The sequence below is a fragment of the Epinephelus fuscoguttatus genome, linkage group LG21 (genome assembly GCF_011397635.1).
Source record: "Epinephelus fuscoguttatus linkage group LG21, E.fuscoguttatus.final_Chr_v1".
Lineage (NCBI taxonomy): Eukaryota > Metazoa > Chordata > Actinopteri > Perciformes > Serranidae > Epinephelus > Epinephelus fuscoguttatus.
In genome coordinates, this window is record NC_064772.1 from 24,608,943 (window position 1) to 24,627,852 (window position 18,910).

Sequence of the window (18,910 nt, forward strand, 5' to 3'; positions counted from 1 at the left end):
ATTTATAGTCACAAAGAGTCACACCTGAATCCTGGCCCACAAAGCCACCATCATTTTTAGTTTTATTTAAAAAGACTGAAATCTTCAACAGTGCTTACATGCTTTTAGAAAACAGAAGAAAGCTCAATCTCTTGGAATGAACAGAAACTAAAAAAAAGATGATTGGACATTGTAATCATCACAGCAACTCAGTAACACCGTTTAATTCCACTGCGTTCCCTTCACCTTCCCAGAGGCCTCTTCAGCGTCCTCTGACACTGCCCGAGCACGGGTAGAGTTCTTAGATATTTATCGAGACATATTTTCAGAGTTCGTCTCTCTTCTGTGATAGCTTTGTGGCGTGCGTTTCCAAGAACTTGCTGAAGGCCTCTACTGTTCTGTCTCCACTTTCAAATTTGATGGGGCTCTGCTTGCTGTTGCTTGGGGCAAAGTATATCGTGGGGAAGCCCTCCGCTTTGTAGTTTTCGTTTGGCACATCGTTGGCTGTGGCGTCCATCTTAGCGATCACCAGGTTCTTTTCTCCCTTGTACTTCTTGCCCAGAGCCAAATAATCAGGCTCCAGTTTCTTACAGTGGCCGCACCAAGGAGCATAAAACTCTATCAGGACATCCTTCTGGGTATCCATGACGATCTCATCAAAGGTCTTTCCTACCACAACCTTAACTGGTCCTTTGTTGTTCTTTGGCACTGGCTGGGATTTGATGATGGGTTTAAGCTTTCCTGCGGACGCAAGATAGAAATGGCTTTTAAAAGCTTCTTAAAAAAAGTGTATCAACACTGAAAATTGCTGAAGAAAAACTGCATTTGCCTCAAATGGTCAAACCAGACCGTGCTCCTTTTACATGATCCAACTTTCTAAGACAACCACTCCACACTCACCTTTCTTGAAAGCCATAACGAAGTCTCTCAGCACCTCAGAGTCAAACTCCTCCGGCTCCATGGCAAACTTTTTGCCTCCCTCTGCCAGGATTCCCACATTCACTTCCTCTCCGCTCTCGCTCAGGCCCAGGCTCTTCAGCTCGTCAGAGTAGTCCTCCTCATCACCAATGGCAAATGTGTACTCTGGGAAGTCCTTGGCCACCTCAAGCACCTTGGACCTCCAGAACTGTGTAGCTAAAAATTGAAAGATAAACAAGGGGTTTGTTGCTGCATTGTAAATCCTCCTCATCTTATAAAAAGTCATAGTATAGTATGCCATGAAAAATGTAATTTAAAGAGTCATAGTATGTCACAAAATGTAAAAGTTAAAGTATACCATAAAAAGCCGTTGTCTTAATGTAGTAATTCGTACCAAAATGGAGAAAATAAAAATCCTAGTATAGTATGTCATAAAAAATGTCACAGTATAGTATGTCAAATAAATGTCCTAGTATGTCATAAAAAAATGCTAAAAAAAGTCATAAACTAGTATGTCATAAAAATGCTCAAAAAATTTGTCACAGACCAGTATGTTATAAAAGAGTCATAAAATGTCATAGAATGGTATGTCATAAAAAAAAACATCATAGTATAGTATGTCGTCCAAAATCATGAAAAAAAGGTCATAGTATAGTATGTCGTCCAAAATCATGAAAAAAAGTCATAGTATAGTATGTCGTCCAAAGTCATGAAAAAAAAGGTCATAGTATAGTATGTCGTCCAAAATCATGAAAAAGGTCATAGTATAGTATGTCGTCCAAAATCATGAAAAAAAGTCATAGTATAGTATGTCGTCCAAAATCATGAAAAAAAGGTCATAGTATAGTATGTCGTCCAAAATCATGAAAAAAGGTCATAGTATAGTATGTTGTCCAAAATCATGAAAAAAAAGGTCATAGTATAGTATGTCGTCCAAAATCATGAAAAAAAGTCATAGTATAGTATGTCGTCCAAAATCATGAAAAAAAGTCATAGTATAGTATGTCGTCCGACATCATGAAAAAAAGTCATAGTATAGTATGTTGTCCAAAATCATGAAAAAAGTCATAGTATAGTATGTCGTCCAAAATCATGAAAAAAGGTCATAGTATAGTATGTCATCCAAAATCATGAAAAAAGGTCATAGTATAGTATGTCGTCCAAAATCATGAAAAAGGTCATAGTATAGTATGTTGTCCAAAGTCATGAAAAAGGTCATAGTATAGTATGTTGTCCAAAGTCATGAAAAAGGTCATAGTATAGTATGTTGTCCAAAATCATGAAAAAGGTCATAGTATAGTATGTCGTCCAAAGTCATGAAAAAAAGTCATAGTATAGTATGTCGTCCAAAATCATGAAAAAGGTCATAGTATAGTATGTTGTCCAAAGTCATGAAAAAAAAAGGTCATAGTATAGTATGTCGTCCAAAATCATGAAAAAGGTCATAGTATAGTATGTCGTCCAAAGTCATGAAAAAAAGTCATAGTATAGTATGTCGTCCAAAGTCATGAAAAAGGTCATAGTATAGTATGTCTTCCAAAGTCATGAAAAAAGGTATAGTATAGTAGGTTTTAGTATAGTATGCAGGAATAAATGTCTTGGTATAGTATGTCAGGACAAAATGTAGAAAAAAAATGTGGAAGTAAAGTATGTTATTAAAAAAGTATTAAATTATGTCTTAGTATAGAATGTATCTTAGTATATTATGTCATACCAAAATGTAGAAAGAAATTTCTTAGTATAGCATGTCATACCAAAATGGAGAACAAAATGTCTTAGTACAGTATATCACAAAAATTGAAAAATGTGTAAGTATAGTATGTCATAAAAAATGTGGAAGAAATGTCTTAGTATAGTATTTCACAGAAATTGTAGAAATTTAAAAAAATCAAAAAAAAAAAAATCAAAAAAAAAAAATCACTCAGTAACGTATGGCACAAAAAATGTGGGAAAAAAAATGTCCAATATAGTCTTAGTATAATAATAATCATACAATGGAAAATGTTGGTGTGTAGTGTGTCACAAAAAAAATATATAAAAAAAAATGCCTTAGTATAGTATGTCATAACAAAATGCAAGAGTCTTAGTATATCATACAAAAAGTAGGAAAACATGTCTTTGTATAGTATGTATAAAAAAATATAAAAAGTCATAGTACAGAAAGTCATAAAAAGGAATATAGTCTTAGTATAATAAAATGTGTGTATTTTAAAAAAATGCCTTAGTATAGTATGTCATAACAAAATATTTAAAGTAAAGTATGCCATTAAAAGTATAAGTAGTCATAGTACAGTATGTCAAAAAAAATAGATATTTATAGTGTTGTGTGTCATAAATAAATGTAATTAAAAAAAGTAATAGTATAGTACATTGTTTCAAAAAAATAGATATTTATAGTGTTGTGTGTCATAAATAAATGTAATTAAAAAAAGTAATAGTATAGTACATTGTTTCCCACATAGAGCTATGGGTCCCCCTGGGGGTACTTCAGAGTACTGCAGCGTGTAGGTGACTCTAAAAAAATTGCTAATTGAAAAAAACAAACAAACAAAAAAAAAAACCCTAACACAATTATACTATATTAAGTTTAATGAAATATATAGATGTAAGACGATACATTTTACATTCAATACTCCTATCTTCAATACAATTGTAGACTGCAGTAAACACTGTGCAACAAACTGAATCATGTCAATGTTCGCTGTGTGTTTTTGCCAGAAATGTTTTATGCTGGTCAGGAGATACTTTTCTAAAAAAAAATAAATAAATAAATTGTAAAGTCCGAGAACCACTGGTATAGTATGCAATAAAAAGTCATAGTAAAGTATGTCATAAATAGACTTTTAAATACTTTTGAAGGGACTTGAATGTTAATAAATTGTTTTAATAACTTTTTTAAAGACCCTGTGGACATCCTGTAAACAGCTGCATTACATTTGCCCCCAAGATACGCAGTGCAGAACTAAACTCATTAAGGACAGTGTAGAGTCAACTTCATACTCCTAAAACCCCAAACCTATTAACCTAAACATGACAAACTCACCTTTCCTGTAGTCAAAGCTGAAGTCGACTCCATAGTACACCACCACCAGGGGTCTTTTCGTGTAGCGCTTGGCATCATTGCTTGGTTTCCTGTGGCCCACCAGAGGGATCATGTGCTTTTTGAAGAACTCCTGCACTTCTGACACTGCTGTTGAGTCCTAAGAGATAAATAAATAAGTGTTCGAATTCAGTTCGAGTTCAAATGTGAAACTCTCCAAATGCATCAGAAAAGAGAGACTCTTTCGTAAAGAGCTTTTCATGTGACATCCTTTAATACTACTATACTCTGTGTTACCCTGATACAACTGAAAGAAAGCACAGTCATTTTTGTTCCTGGGTTTCATACCTCATGAAACGTATTCAAATACTGAACAAAAACAAAAAACACACTGAAAACAGTCAAACAGACAGTACCTTCACTGCAAGTGTGTGTGAAGCTGGCTCGTACTTGGAGTGGAACTTCTCAGGCTGAACGATGACAATCTGACCGGGCGAAGCTTTGAGCAGTTTGGCCACCTCAGCGCTGAAGGAGTGACGGAAGGAGAAGTCTTCCCTCAGTGCATTACCTTCCAAACAGACAGACAGACGGCAATGAGTATACTAGCCACATGTCAATTTTGACGCTACGATGGATTATCCCTCTTGAGCAAAGCTTCTTTCATGTAGCTCACACAGGCATGAAGCAAATAATTACTTGGCCGCTTGCCGACATATACCTCGAAGCTGATGGTACTTACAGGCCTCGATGTAGATCTCATAGGCTGCGTCCTCTTCACTGGAGAACACGCCCACTATGACAGCATCATCACCATCCTTGAGAAGCTCCTGCACCTGTTTTACTGCCTGAACCTGCTTGGAGGGAGGCCCTGCCTGCTCACTCATGTAGTCCACGATGCCTAGAGGGAAAAAGAAAGAGGTGCATCAACTGTGACGGATAAACAGAAATAAAATGCATACATGGAAATGGGGCTGCCTCCGACTAAGAATTTTCCTAGTCGACCAATAGTCGTCAATTAGGGCCATTAGTCGACTAGTCACCTGCATGTTTACAACATAAATGTAATTATTAAATGATATATTTTGGGCGGGGCAACACAATGGTTTGAGTTGAAGGTGTGAGAAAGAATAGTATCAGTAACATTGTTAACACTGTGCTACATTACAGAGAAATACAAAACCGTACTAATGAACCTTCATTAATATAGGCCTATATTTTATCTACAAGTGCACGTCACACACTGAGCGAGCCGCCTGTTAATGACGCTGTGGGCTAATGGGCATGTAGCTACTTCCATGTTTCAGATGATGCGTCATGTTTGTAGTCGACCAATGAAGATGAGTTTACATATCACTTTGGGTTCGAGGCCGTGCACATGCTGCGTATTTAACTGCCTGGAAAACGCAAAACACAACCAATGAAATCTTGCCGACAAATGACCTCTCTGGTCAACTTGCATTTAGTCGACTATTAGGGGGCACCTCTACGTGGAAAACAGCGACTTGTATTGGCGTGACATAACACAGTGAGTGACCTACCGTGCTGCTCTCTGGGTCCGTTGTAGTCGAACACTTTGCCTTTCCTGAAGATCTTGATGGTGGGATAGCCGGTAACTCCAAACCGTGATGCGACCTCATTCTCGACAGTGGCGTCCACCTTGGCCAGAGGAATGGGTGGAGAGCGCTGGCTCAGCTGCTTGGCTGCCTTCTCGTACTCTGGCGCCAAACGCTTACAGTGTCCGCACCTGAAGGGGAGTTACAACAGGCAAATAATGAGGAATATTTTATGAGTCTTAACAGTGGCTCAACTGGCATGTTGTTTGATGTGTTTTAAAAAAGGATAATGATAGTGTTAAGTACATTTTCACTGTTGAGCTTTAATAAAAAGCTCAGCTATGACTTCAATGGATGACATTTACAGTGAAAATTAGACCATGAGTTTTTTGTATCTGACAGTCTGCTGACTGACCATGGAGCGTAGAACTCCACCAGGATGATGTCTGCATTGTTAACCGTCTCATCAAAGTTATCCTTGGTCAGCACCAGCGTCGCCTCAGGAGGGGGCTTCCAGTCCGGCTGAGCCACCTCTTTCACCCTCGCCACAATAGCTGCAACAAACACACACTCAACATATAACCGCTGATTCTTTTCAAAGAGAGGTGAGGTTTGGATCGAAAGACTGTCACGATGCTTAAATGAGTGAGATGTCCCTACCCTTCTCTGTCCTTTCTCCGTCATAGTCCACAGCTTCCCCGTTTTTCATAATCTTGATGGTGGGGTAGCCGGACACTTCGAATCTGCTCGCCAACTCATCAGCCACCGTTGCATCTACTTTGGCCACGGGTACAGGAGGGTCATTCTCCTTAAGAGTCTGAGCGATTTTTTCATACTCTGGGGCAAACTGTTTGCAGTGGCCGCACCTAAAATCATAAACAAAGAAATATTTTTTTAAATTTCATGGATTTGGAAATGCTGTCAAATCATCTTTGTGAACAGCGAATAAAAAGCACAGAGGAATAACAGACGCACCATGGGGCGTAAAACTCAACCAGAACTGTGTCTTTGCCCTCCATGAAGGTGTCGTAGTTGCCGTTGGTGAGAATCAGCACTCCGTTCTCTTCTTTCACCTCTGTGTCATCATCCTCATCATCCTCCTCCTCCTCATCGTCACTGTCCTCCTCCTCAGCTTCCTCCTTCTCCTCTGCAACATCTGGAAACAAACAAGAAAATGAAAATTGAAATGTCAGAGATTTCTGACATTTACAGAAATCTCTAAATGTCAGAAGTTTTTGATACCATATCACATAATGGATTTTTCTACAGTGTTCCCCAAAGTCTTGGTGTCATAACCCTTTGAAATCTGCAGTGACAACTCTTTTATTGTGCTGCTTTCAGGCGCCTTTTGCAAGTATATAAACCTTTGAACCCTGAGCAAATTGGTGCAATTTTTTTCAAAAAAACTGGGAAAAAAGGCAATGAGCAACCGGGTGAGAAATGTCCCACAAATTGCAAAACAATTATAAAATTTAGAAAAATGTTGTTTAAAGAGAAAAAAAAAAAAAAAAAAAAGGTAGAGGTAGAGCTGGTCGTCCACCAATCAAAAGATTGGCGGCTTGATCCCAGGCTCCCCCAGGCTGCATGTCGAAGTATCCTTGAGCAAGATACTGAACCCCAAATTGCTCCCGATGGCTGTTCCATCGGTGTGTGAGTGTGTTAAAACTGAGTAGCAGGTGGCACCTTGTATGGTAGCCTCGGCCACCAGTGTATGAATGTGTGTGTGAATGGGTGAATGTGACTTATAGTGTATAAAGCACTTTGAGTGGTCACTAGATGACTAGAAAGGTGCTATACAAATGCAGGTCCATTTACTTTTTTTGAGTCATTTCTTCTTACATTGCTAATTGTCTTCTTTCCATGTTTTAAAAGAAGTCAAGCCAATTTACTCAGGTGGTATTTTGGAGAGATTTTTTGCCATTTCAATCAATTCTCTTGTGCTAAAAAATGCTTAAATTAAGCATAAAATCTGTGTAAAAAAATGGTGACAAGTCAAAAGTTGCTCCAACAACTTATGAGACATAATTGAGCATGGAAATTGCCGTAATACTTAAAGACGTAAAGAAATGTCTCAAAAATTGCAAAAATAATCCTGATTAAAAAAAAGTATCTGAAAAATAAAAAAGCTAGGGAAAAACTATATTTAAAATTATTATTATTTTTTTTTTTTATTAAATTACAAAATTGTTATTGTTAAGCTCTTCTTCCAGGTAATTTCCTTGTTTTTTTTTAACTTTCTATCTTATATTCTTGTTTTTAATTCTCTCTTCTTTTACTGATTTCTTGCAAAGTTTTAGGTCATTTCTTCTTTCATTACTCATTTTCTTCTTTCCATTTCTTCAAAAGAAATTAAGCCAATTTGCTCAGGTTTCAGAGGGTTATGGTGGTCTTTTGGAGAGATTTTTGACCATTTCTATCAAAAAATTCAAGTTAATCAAGTCAAACAACTTATGAGCCAGAACTGAACATGGGAACGGCCATCATATCCTTCCATCAAAATATTCTAAGCCTGTAAACACTCAAATCTGTCAAATCTGAATAGCAGCCTAACCAAAACTCTGTTTATTACAGATTTATGACTGGAAGAACTTGACACACCGAGCTGTGCTGCAACTCATATTAATCTTCAGGTTCCCAGCTTTCAGATGATGCATACAACTTCCATGTGGCATATACTGTTGAACTGCCATCTCCCCCTAAAAAGACATTAATGGGTCTATGGTGGGTCTTTTGGTTTAAGAACCAAGGTAAGTAGTGAACATGACGGGTATCACGTCATAGCAAAGGAATACACCTGTACTGTCACAAATTTACTGACAAAGCAAACGTTACAACAGACACAGACTTCATTAAGATTTTGGCTAAGCCCCTATTTGTGTACGTGTGTGTCAGTCCTGTTGACATTAGCTCACCTGTCCTGTTAGCTAGCATGCTAACAGAACTAGCTAAGTAGTTACCTACAGAAACTTAAGCTAGCTAGTTTGCATGACAATAACTCACAGGAAACACACACCAGCTGCCACGTTACCTGACTTACACCACTCACTCTGACACAGTAGTCACATTAGGTTGTAGAGAGGCTCACACTCACCATCTTCACATCTGCTGAGAGTTGCAAAATGTGCAACGCCGAGCAACACAATCAGCAGCAGCGCGAGCTTCTTCATTGTCCCCAGATGATGCGGCCCGTTGTTAGCGACGTGCTTCCTCACAACCAGCCGGCTGATTAACTTGAGCTAATGGCGCTGATGAATGTCATCAAAACACTGTCGGCTGCACAGACCCGCTGTCCGGATCAATACTGACGTGTGGCTGTGGACGCCTTTGGCTCGTGGTTTCATACAAACTAATCACTTCCGAAATCACACACACCGCCTCCTCCGTCTGGAACTTGTCTGACTTGCCACGCTGTGATTGGTCCTCATCAGCAGCGCTCCTCCAATCACAAGTCGCCACTCAATTATACGTTGGATGTTGCTATTGGATACTTTCATTTATTGTTTCCTTCTTTGATAACTACACTTGTACATGATGCAGTGGGTTAGGGAGACTGAAGTTGTATTAAAACTCAGTGGGTGATCGATAACACGATGATTTGAGCGCAACGTTGAAAGTCCACACGTCATATTTATTCAACACAATCCAGTCTCTGAAGCCTCAGGGTCACTGAGTTAAATATTTGGATAGCAAATCAGGATTTTCAAAAAAAGCATATTTTATTCTTATCAGAGACACAGAAGTTGACACCGACCGATAAGTTGTATTTTTGGCAAAGAAATACTGCTCTTTAAAACATAAATGCAACTTCTATGCATAAATAAAAATACATTTTGGATTGACACTTGACTAATAATCAGCCAAAAGTCGGGTGAAGTGAGTAACATTGATCATCTTGTGCCCATGCAATGTTCTTCTAGGGAACTTTTGGTCCAGAAATTCATGAGGATGCCACTTGATGCACTCCACCTCTGCAGATCAAGTATCTCTCCTCATGGCAGCAGCACTCCCCGATGGCAGGAAAATGCACCAGGAAGTGCTCAGGAATGGCCCGAGGAACACGACAAACAGCTAAAGGCATCAACCTGGCCTCCAAATTCCCCAGATCCAAATCCGATCGAGCATCCATGGGACATGCTGGTACCTCTGAGGTACCTCTAATCCATGGCAGGGCCTCCTTGGATCAGACTTGTCTCTTACACATCAAGGAATGGACACCTGACCTCTGGAAGCCCACAGTGGCATCCACATGAATGCCATGACCAAAGGTCTCCCAGCAGAACATTGCATTGTAACAAAATGATCAATGTTACTCTCTTCACTCATCACTGGTTTTAATGTTTTGGCTGATCAGTGCAGATTTGATTCCCTATCAAAAGGTGAAAAGGGATTGCTAACCATCACCTTGCAATCAAAAAACATTTTTATTTATGCATTAAAGGTCCAGTGTGTAGGATTTAGGAGGGGGGAACAGGGTCAATTATACAGCAGTAATATGTGTGACAAGTCAAATGTACATTTTTATTGCTGAGTGTTTATAATTCCACAAAATTTGTCTCAGTCGTTATTACCTGACATGCTTAGGCCTCCATACTCAATATGTACGACGTCTGATACTCAGTTTCTGTACCCCTACATTCACCTTTGAGGGTACCCCATCTATAAAGGAGTGTCTCCCACCTTACTTCTCCCCTTTTGCTGTTGTGCTCTGCTGGAGAGGGGCTGCAGTTTGTTGTGTGTGACGGAGGATTTTTACTTTTGCCACCTGTTGTCAGGAGAGGAATAAATGGAGATCGCCTCCACAGATATCCATGGTCTGGGCCTCTTTATATCTACACAATGCAGACATCACTAGAACCCACCAGTTACAGGAATACATTGGCAGAAATGGAATATAATGTAATAAGTAAGTTATCCTTAGTGTGTAATCAGCTGAAAATAAGAATCAATGTGTTTCTGTTACCTTACAATGAGCAGTTTATTTCTTAATAGGGAGCAGGTCCTGGTCCATGGAGATCGTCATGATGAGCTGCCATGTTACTACAATAGCCCAGAACAGACCTACTAAACATTGGCTCTAAATGGGGCCATTCACATTTTTGTGCTATAGGGATTTATGGGTTCTTTTTGAGTTCTTGGATCAGCCACCATAGTCAGCAGCAACTCTGCAACAAGCAGTTACACAGATTTTTATCATGAAACTGCTTTATTCTGTGTTCTACCGGTTTTAATTACCTGGGGTCTCATTTATAAAATAATGCGTAGGATCCATAGTAAAAATGTACGTACAAACAAAAGCCATAAATGGTGTGCGCCAAAAAATATTAGATAGATGTCTACAATCAGGCTTCCTCCTCACCATCTGCGTCGCCAATTTTCCGCTCCCAAAATGTTCGTAAATGTGGGTCAAAGTTTCTCCCATCAAGTCTGTTTTTATAGATCATAACGTTTGTGTCGGAAGTGGTGTTAGGTCTTTTTCAGGCCTCATTTGGTGTGTACACAATGTTTACAAATGAGACCCCTGGTCGGTCTAATTTAAAAAGAAAGAGACCTTTGCATGTAATTGGCCATCCAGTAAAAACCTCCGGAATGTCTGAATTCTCAGAGATTAGCAGGTGCTGGGCTGGTGACCGGTCTGTGACGAGCTGATCAGCGTAGGAGAAACACTGATTTGTAACGTTAAACTGCTTTATTCAATGTGTTTTTTACTGGTTTTAATCACCTGGTCTGCATGTTTTGGAGAGGACAAGACATCTGAAGATAATTTGGCTCACAGTGTAAAACCTCCTGAACAATGACCACTGAAAGAACTCTAACTGGAAGGAGATTCAGCTGAATAGAACAGAAATGGCAGATCTTGTTTTTTGAGATGTTTACAGTATCAAAGCCACAACTGTCATCTCCATAGGGACCCTACTGTTGATCTGGCTCCACACTCCCAGGCTCCTCATGGACCAGAACTTCCACCACCACCTCTGTAGGTGCGGCCTGAGTTTTACTTAACCAACAATTGTCACGTGTTTTAGTCGACTGGTCAACTTGTTTCTCCAGAACATCTTCTGTCCAAACCTTAATGAGTGATGCTGACTCTGGGAGGGATGGGTAGTTTTGCGCCTTTAAATAAGTTTGGAGCTCTCGGTCTCTTGAATTTTCTCTGGCTCTTATTCCACGTTGTTGTGAATTATCTGATGCCACACTGTCTGAGGGAGAATGGTTCCCATCTTGACCTCTCTGCTGCAGGAACTGCAGGATCTCCAGTTCACGCCTGGACCTGGTGATGCAGCGTCGTGCAGAAAAACAAGCAATTTTTACCATTTTGTAAATCATTATATTTAAAATTGCACTTCAGCATGATATATAGCCTAAGTGGGTGCTGGACAAATGTTATTACCTGAGCAGGTGAGATGCAGAGAGGGTTTCTCCATGGCCGCTGACATCAGTGTGATCATTCACCATCATCTCTCCTGTCATTTGTATTCTCACAAAGTCCTGTAACAGAATCACATACGCCTTTCTAAAATAATGCAGTGTATGTGAGAGCAAGAATGTATATGGGTGTGTGTCTTTTTCAGTCTAGCTCACCTGTTTGTCCATGTCGCAGGGCTTGTGTATGGTTGAGATGGCAGGACTTTCCTCCTCTCTGTAGTGATGGGCTTTGGGAGGGAGAGTGTGGTGCAGACTGTTTGAGAGGCTGTTGAGTCTGAACAATAGTTCATCTACTAAGCTTTCAAACTCCTCAAAGTAGTAAGTCTGAAAAATCAGAAGGCAAAGTCATAGTAAACTTTACATATATCTGAGACCAGAATGGTTTGGTATGCATTTTTAATTTCTCCTAGCTATTTGGGATCGGTAGGACCCGATAAGTATGAAAAACTAAACATTGTTAACGATAATTAAGTTGCAATGTCCTCAAAATAGACGATAATAAAGTTCCAGTGTCTTCAAACAAGTACTTCCTAATTAACTGCGTCTTAGCTTGTTACTGTTGCTAGGATTGGTCAGCTTTGTTGCCATATCAAACTACAAACATTATAATTCATAAATAAACAAGTTTCAACCATAAAAAGTGATCAGGTTTTGGACCTTGTTCACTTTTGTGTCAGGATCGGCTGCAGACTGACTTGGCAGAGATGGCTGCCATCTTGTTTTTACATAGATTAGTGTACTGTGCAATTACTACCACTAGATGGCACAAAAAAGTGTCAACGAACGAGGACAACAGGTCTAAGTTAAAGAAAATGGCCACTTTCGAATGAAAATACAGACAGTACTTACTGACCCTCATGCCGACAAGAAGTCCAGTGTAGTTTTTTAATTCACAAAACTCGTTCGGGGTATCGGAGGATAATAGCTAGCCGGAAATAACAGCTACACTTGAAGTGCATGGAACCCACATTTTGAAAATGTAATAAATCTCTGCTAATGCATTTCAAAAACGTCAGAACAGCTCATCCATCGTAATCCATGTGCCCTGAAGCCGCGGCATGCAACATTGTATTGCATCATTTCTCACTGTGGTCAGTTAGGTAAACGTGTAACATTTGAGGAGGTTGGAAACAGGATTTATGGGACAATGTGATCTTAATTTTAAGAAATGTCCCCGGTAGCATGAGATAGTCTATCAATAATCCTGACCATAGTCTCAGATGTTCATAACAGGGTAATTTGACAATGATATATATCTATAACGATACACAGCAACATTAAATGTCTGTAAAATGTATTTTTTTTCAATGAAGAATCTCAGTTGTGTATTTAAACTCTTCTGTTTTTATTGACTGAGCAGTTTTTCCTCACCCTCTTTTCCATTTGATTTTCAATCCATGCTGGTCTACGCTGCCCAGTGAACTCTGAGACCCTCCGTCTAATGTAGCCGGCTAATTCTGCTATGGTGAAGACGTTGCCCCTGCTTTTCGATCTTTTGGCACTTCTGATGAATGAGGACATCATGCCTATGACCTAAAAGAAAAACAGATGTCCATTCAAACACAACAGTGACATAGACTCTAACAGATTGTTTCTTCCACTGACAATAAGCTCTGCAAAGACTTCATGTATGCACAAATCAGCCAACATGCAGACAATTTTTACACGGAAAAAAAAAAGGAATACAATATAGTATATATATGTACCATTGCTGTCCATACCACAGAGGACAGATAGAGAACACCACTGTACAGGAAATCATGCCAAGAGGGGAAGAGGCCCCTTGCAGCTCTGCGACCCCAGCAGTGACGGAGCAGGGTCTGAAGGGAGCGGGAAAGTGAGCTGAAGGTCCAGGAACTTTGTACAAATAGGAGATTCCCCATGCAGGACAGCGCCACCATCAGGATAAGACCTGAGATCTAAGACAGAAGAAAGAGTCCATTTTTATCCATCCGTCTGATGAACTTCCCAATATCTCAAGGAGAGATGTCCTTAAAAACTGTTCTTTGAAAGTTGTTTTAGAATTTGAGAAAATAATATCCAGGGTACCCACACCTTTATTCAAGGTAGCAACCCAGGATTTTGAGAACTTGCAGGCTTTACAGAAGCTCATGGACAACAATTAAAAAGAGAAAGAGGCTAAATGTGTGAACACTTCTTAATTGTGCTGTTGTACAGTGATTGCAGATAATATCATGAGAACTTCAGTATCAATTCTTGCACATTCGTTCATTTTCCGTAACCGCTTATCCTGTTAGAGGTTGCAGGGGGGCTGGAGCCTATCCCAGCTGACACTGGGCGAGAGGTGGGGTACACCCTGGACAGGTCAGCAGACTATCACAGGGCTGACACATAGAGACAGACAACCATTCACATTCACACCTATGGCCAATTTAGAGTCACCAATTAGCACACATGAAAGCAAAAAAGTGTGGAATACTTCAATGATTGAACAGTGGGTGACATGTTGGTGCAGTGGTTAGCATTGTCGCCTCACAGCAAGAGGGTTCAAACCCAGGGTGGAGGAGCCCTTCTGTGCAGAGTTTGCATGTTCTTCCCGTGTCAGCGTGGGTTTTCTCCGGGTACTCCAGCTTCCTCCCACAGTCCAAAGACATGCAGGTTAATTGGTGACTCTAAATTGCCTGTAGGTGTGAATGTGAGTGTTAATGGTTGTCTTTCTCTATGTGTCAGCCCTGTGATAGTCTGGTGACCTGTCCAGAGTGTACCCCTCCTCTTGCCCAATGTCAGCTGGGATAGGCTCCAGCCCCCCTGTGACCCCCAAAAGGAAAAGCAGTTATGAAAAATAAATGAAAACAAAGTGGTTTTTTTCTGTAATCATACACATTTTAAATTCTATCACGTGCTTTTTCAAAAATAACTTTTCAAAAGGTAATGCTTGGAATGAAAGCCTTTCATAACTGATGGGTTTACTGAATGACATGTTTACCGTTGGCCAGAAGAGGCTCGAGAGTGAGCGGGTGAGGAGTGTAGCAGAGGTGGCCATGGTCCTGTTCACTCTCAGCATTGTCACACACTTCACGGTGAGAAGGAAGAGCGTAACGCCACGTAGAGTGCGAATATACTGCAGGCACAAAAGAGATTTTAATCCCTGGTAGTCATTGATGTCAGCATTAAAAACCAGCATCATGATCTCTAAACTCAGAGTTGGGCTTTCCTTTAATAAGAGCGTTTAACAAAATCAACAAACCTTGTACACAGTGTATCTTCTTAAAGATTATTATAACTACAAAGTTTAATAATGTTTTGCCAATAAACTTCTCATAATAGTCTTTAAAGATAAGGCTCTCTCTACAGGGAGGTACTTTAATAAATTAGAGCAGGACAGATAATGAACTGTTTTCTCAACATCAAATATTTGTTTTCCTGTCTCACTTGTTCCCAGGTAGCCAGGAAGCTGACATCAACATGTCCTCTGTAGTTGTGTCTCTGCAGCAGCTCCACAACCTCCAAGATAATAACGGAGTGATAGATGTAATAAACGTAGTACAGTAATGTTACTGTCAGCAAACTGACCTGCAGAGCAGAGAGAGAAAGACAGTGAGGTATATTTATACAACAGTTAAAGCATAATCAAGTACACCTCATACTGCTGTGTGCTTTGACCTACCAAGTACACAGGTATGTTAGTTTAACAGCTACCGGTTACCTTACCCTTTCAGCTAGGTCATTGCGATCTTGTTTGCGTTGGTGTGTGGCCGAGTGTATGTGCCTGTGCATGTTTCCATGTGTCTATGTTCAAGCTGTGTGCATGTAAGTCTTGTGAATTTCTTTTGACGTATTATGTTGGACTGAACAGCTTTCTCTGTGTGTGTGTTTATACACAAGTGGGAGACTCACTTCCAGCCAGTTGCAGGGTGTCCTCCAGTATCCCATCAGCCCTTGCTGCGCTACAGCGTACACTTGATCACAGAGTTGATGCAGAGACAAGAGAAGGAAGAGGAGCTGGAGGAATGGAAGACAAAAACCTCAGGAACCTTACAGCTTCGTGTGTACAAAATGCACAGCAGGGGTGTCAAACTCATTTTAGTTCATGAGCCACATACAGCCTGGTTTGATCTCAAGGAGGTCGGACAACAGGAACCACTGCATAATAATCTATAAAATCCAACCCCTTCAAATTTAGAAAGATATTTCATAGATGCACCTGTATGTACTACAGGTGCATCTATGAAATATTTTTGTTGCTGTAATAGACTGTCTTTATGTTTTTGTTTTTCACTGTTGTTTTATAAGTCATCAGTTTAAAATAAGATCAATAAAAATTTAAATGACAAAACGAAAAAAAAAAACCTCTGAGACCCACGGGACTGCCGGCAATTCTCGGGGTCCCCCTACAGCAGGATATTGTGTCATTAAATTGTTAAATATTTGCAATTTGAAATCGGTGCTGTCAGGACGGACTCATGTAATGTGTACCCGGCACTATTCAGTCAAGCTGTGTTTGTTATACCTTTTGAAAATCAACTCAATCCTCATTACTTCTTTGTGCAAGGTGTTTGTCTGTTTTCTTCAGCTGTTGAGTGGCTTTATGATGGCGTTGACGACTAGATGTTTTTACAGATAAAACACATTTTACCTGGCACACCATAACAACATAGTCCCACACAGCAGGAGTGCGATACACCCTAACTGACTGGACTTTGGCAGAGGGCAGCAGCGCACCAGAGGGACTCTTCTCAGTGAGCATAGTCACACTGGTGAACAAGTTGGGTGCAGGGCTGAACAAGGTGAAGTGAGCCTTCAGGGCCACCGTCTGTCTGCCCAACCAGCCCCCTGAATGCAGGAGCTTCAGTTTGGATGCAGCATCAGACCTGCAGCAGAGCAGAGGACAGCAGAATGATAGTGGTGGCGATATTACTGAAATTAGAGGTGGCATGCACAAAATCAGTGTAGCAGATCACATTTGGAAAAAAATCAAATAACAACTATGCGCCTGTCTTTGTGTTTCTCACTTGGTGTGGCCTAAGCCAACTGTAGCACTTCGTCCAAGGAAGCTGCCAAGGGGACCACATGTCCTTGGCACCGTTGCCATAGGAACTAAGACACTGGAGTGTGGGTGAGTGGATGTTCTGCTCCCAGACAAGAATAAGCCAAGACATTCTGGCGCAAGGGTCGCACTGGAGACCTGAGCAGTCGCACACACCACATAGACAGTCAGAACACACGCAGTCAGAGCAAAATCATTCAGAGTTACTAGTTACTGTGACATGATGGTAGCTCTAATAAACACACCGTTTATGAATTTGAGCACCCTCAGTGCAACAATTCACTCATCTCTCAGTGATACAGATACTGAGTTTTATCACTGGACTACTACAGTATATACTGTGTGCTTGTGGTGTGGGTCCATGCTTGTGAAACAGCGCTCTCTACAGGGGGAGGCAGTACAAACACAGCAGTATGATGATGTCTTGACTGAGAATACCATCAGTGCATTCCAATACCCACACTACTACTACTAAAGTAACAACAGCAGAGCTCTCCGGGTTGATTTCTGTCCCTGGCGAACTCCATAAGTGACGTTTGTTTATCTTCAAGGTAACAGATATAAAAGCAAGAGGGTCAAAGTTCAGGGCATAATATGTGAGACAGAAGCATGTCACAATTGTGTGCATACTGCATGCAACAGTATGAACTCTTTAAGAGCAGTTGCAGTACCTACTAAAAGTAAAAAGAAAAAGTATGAAATTTGAACGCAGTTATTCTGAACTATTATTAGAGGTGGGACCGAGCTATTGTTTTGCAAGTCACAAGTAAGTCTAAAGTCTTTGCACTCAAATCCCAAGTCAAGTCCAAGCCAAGGTCAAGACTTATGCCGTGACCTACACACGTGGCCTACGCTGTTATGAGCATTTATACTTGTGCGGTGGTGTGTCTGTGTTACTCTGCAGTTAGACCTCCAAAACATTAGACGGCAGCAGGGTTTCTGTGAAGTGCTGTAAAGTTTAGTTGATTCAAAACACACATTAAACACACATTAAACATGGCTTAATAGAGACAATTTCAAACACAAGAACACAAATCAGCTTTATTATAATTCACAGCATTCACAGACAAACACTTGTCTTTATCTGGACACATTTTCCCCACAAATACAACATGCTAATGTTATTAGCACAAGCCTATGGCATTTTACATTGTATAAATTAGCCTAGTGGCTAGTGGACTTTTCCTCTACTCATATGAAGCCAGTGACAACAGCAACATTTAACAAAGGTAACGTTACAAAATTTGGCTCCATTACAACTCACAAGGTTCACCAACAAAACAACTGTCTTATGCTAAACACGTTTTCTGAACAAATACAACGTTATTAGCACAAGCCTATGGCATTTTACATTGTATAAATTAGTCTAGCCACAAGCGTAGATTTCCTCTGCTCATATGAAGCCAGGATAACTCAGAAGTATACATTTCTGAAGGATAAATTACACGCAAGACTTAAAATGCTAGTTTACTGGAGGCTTTATTGTCTTTATTGTTTCTTATCTGTGAAATTAAAGTAAATACACGTTTAGTTCCCACTGAGGGTTTCAGCTCACAAAAATAGACAGGAGGTCTGCGTTGCCGTGACGTGTAGTTAGATTTCTGGGGAGGTGCACGTCAGGCTACAGCGTAGGGTACTACGTTGACGCAGAGTCTACAGCATAGGTAGGGTAAATCCTGCTTAGTCCTAAGATTTGAGTTTCAAGTCCTATGCAAGTCATAAACTCTTCATCAAATGTAATGCCATTTTAACAACAGAGTAATAATGTATTAAATTTACAAAAATCATGAATGCCTCATGAAAATGGTATCATTTGTTAAAACAAGTTTGTCAAAAAAATTGTTCTGACATTGCACTCTCATTGCATATAACGTTATTAACCAGTGCCAAAATGTAATGAATTTTGTATGTTTAATGTAATAAAGTAAACGTTGTAAAATATCAAATAGATTATTTTGATGTCGCTTCCATCAGTCTATCGCCAAACCT

The 18,910-nt window shown here is 40.0% G+C and overlaps 2 protein-coding genes across 2 annotated transcripts in view; both read right to left on the reverse strand.

Moving 5' to 3' along the window:
* Positions 1-29: 29 nt before the first annotated feature.
* pdia4 (protein disulfide isomerase family A, member 4) lies at positions 30-8,883 on the reverse strand. Its single transcript, XM_049564652.1, has 10 exons — positions 8,582-8,883; positions 6,466-6,646; positions 6,151-6,356; positions 5,906-6,044; positions 5,476-5,681; positions 4,677-4,835; positions 4,354-4,505; positions 3,941-4,097; positions 880-1,113; positions 30-720 (listed from the first exon to the last, which is right to left on the reverse strand). The coding sequence occupies exons 1-10, from the start codon at positions 8,655-8,657 to the stop codon at positions 305-307; spliced, it is 1,926 nt and encodes a 641-aa protein (XP_049420609.1). The 5' UTR covers positions 8,658-8,883; the 3' UTR covers positions 30-304.
* Positions 8,884-9,025: 142 nt separating this feature from the next.
* Positions 9,026-18,910, reverse strand: part of LOC125881532 (polycystic kidney disease 1 like 1) — a 76,642-nt gene continuing 66,757 nt past the window's right edge. Inside the window, exons 41-50 of the mRNA XM_049564640.1 lie at positions 16,887-17,059; positions 16,511-16,745; positions 15,772-15,876; positions 15,307-15,447; positions 14,861-14,995; positions 13,620-13,832; positions 13,285-13,446; positions 12,070-12,237; positions 11,879-11,976; positions 9,026-11,758 (exon numbers count right to left, since the gene is read on the reverse strand). Coding sequence (XP_049420597.1) covers positions 11,401-11,758; positions 11,879-11,976; positions 12,070-12,237; positions 13,285-13,446; positions 13,620-13,832; positions 14,861-14,995; positions 15,307-15,447; positions 15,772-15,876; positions 16,511-16,745; positions 16,887-17,059 — 1,788 coding nt within the window. The 3' untranslated portion in view covers positions 9,026-11,400. The remainder of the gene's footprint in view (positions 11,759-11,878; positions 11,977-12,069; positions 12,238-13,284; positions 13,447-13,619; positions 13,833-14,860; positions 14,996-15,306; positions 15,448-15,771; positions 15,877-16,510; positions 16,746-16,886; positions 17,060-18,910) is intronic.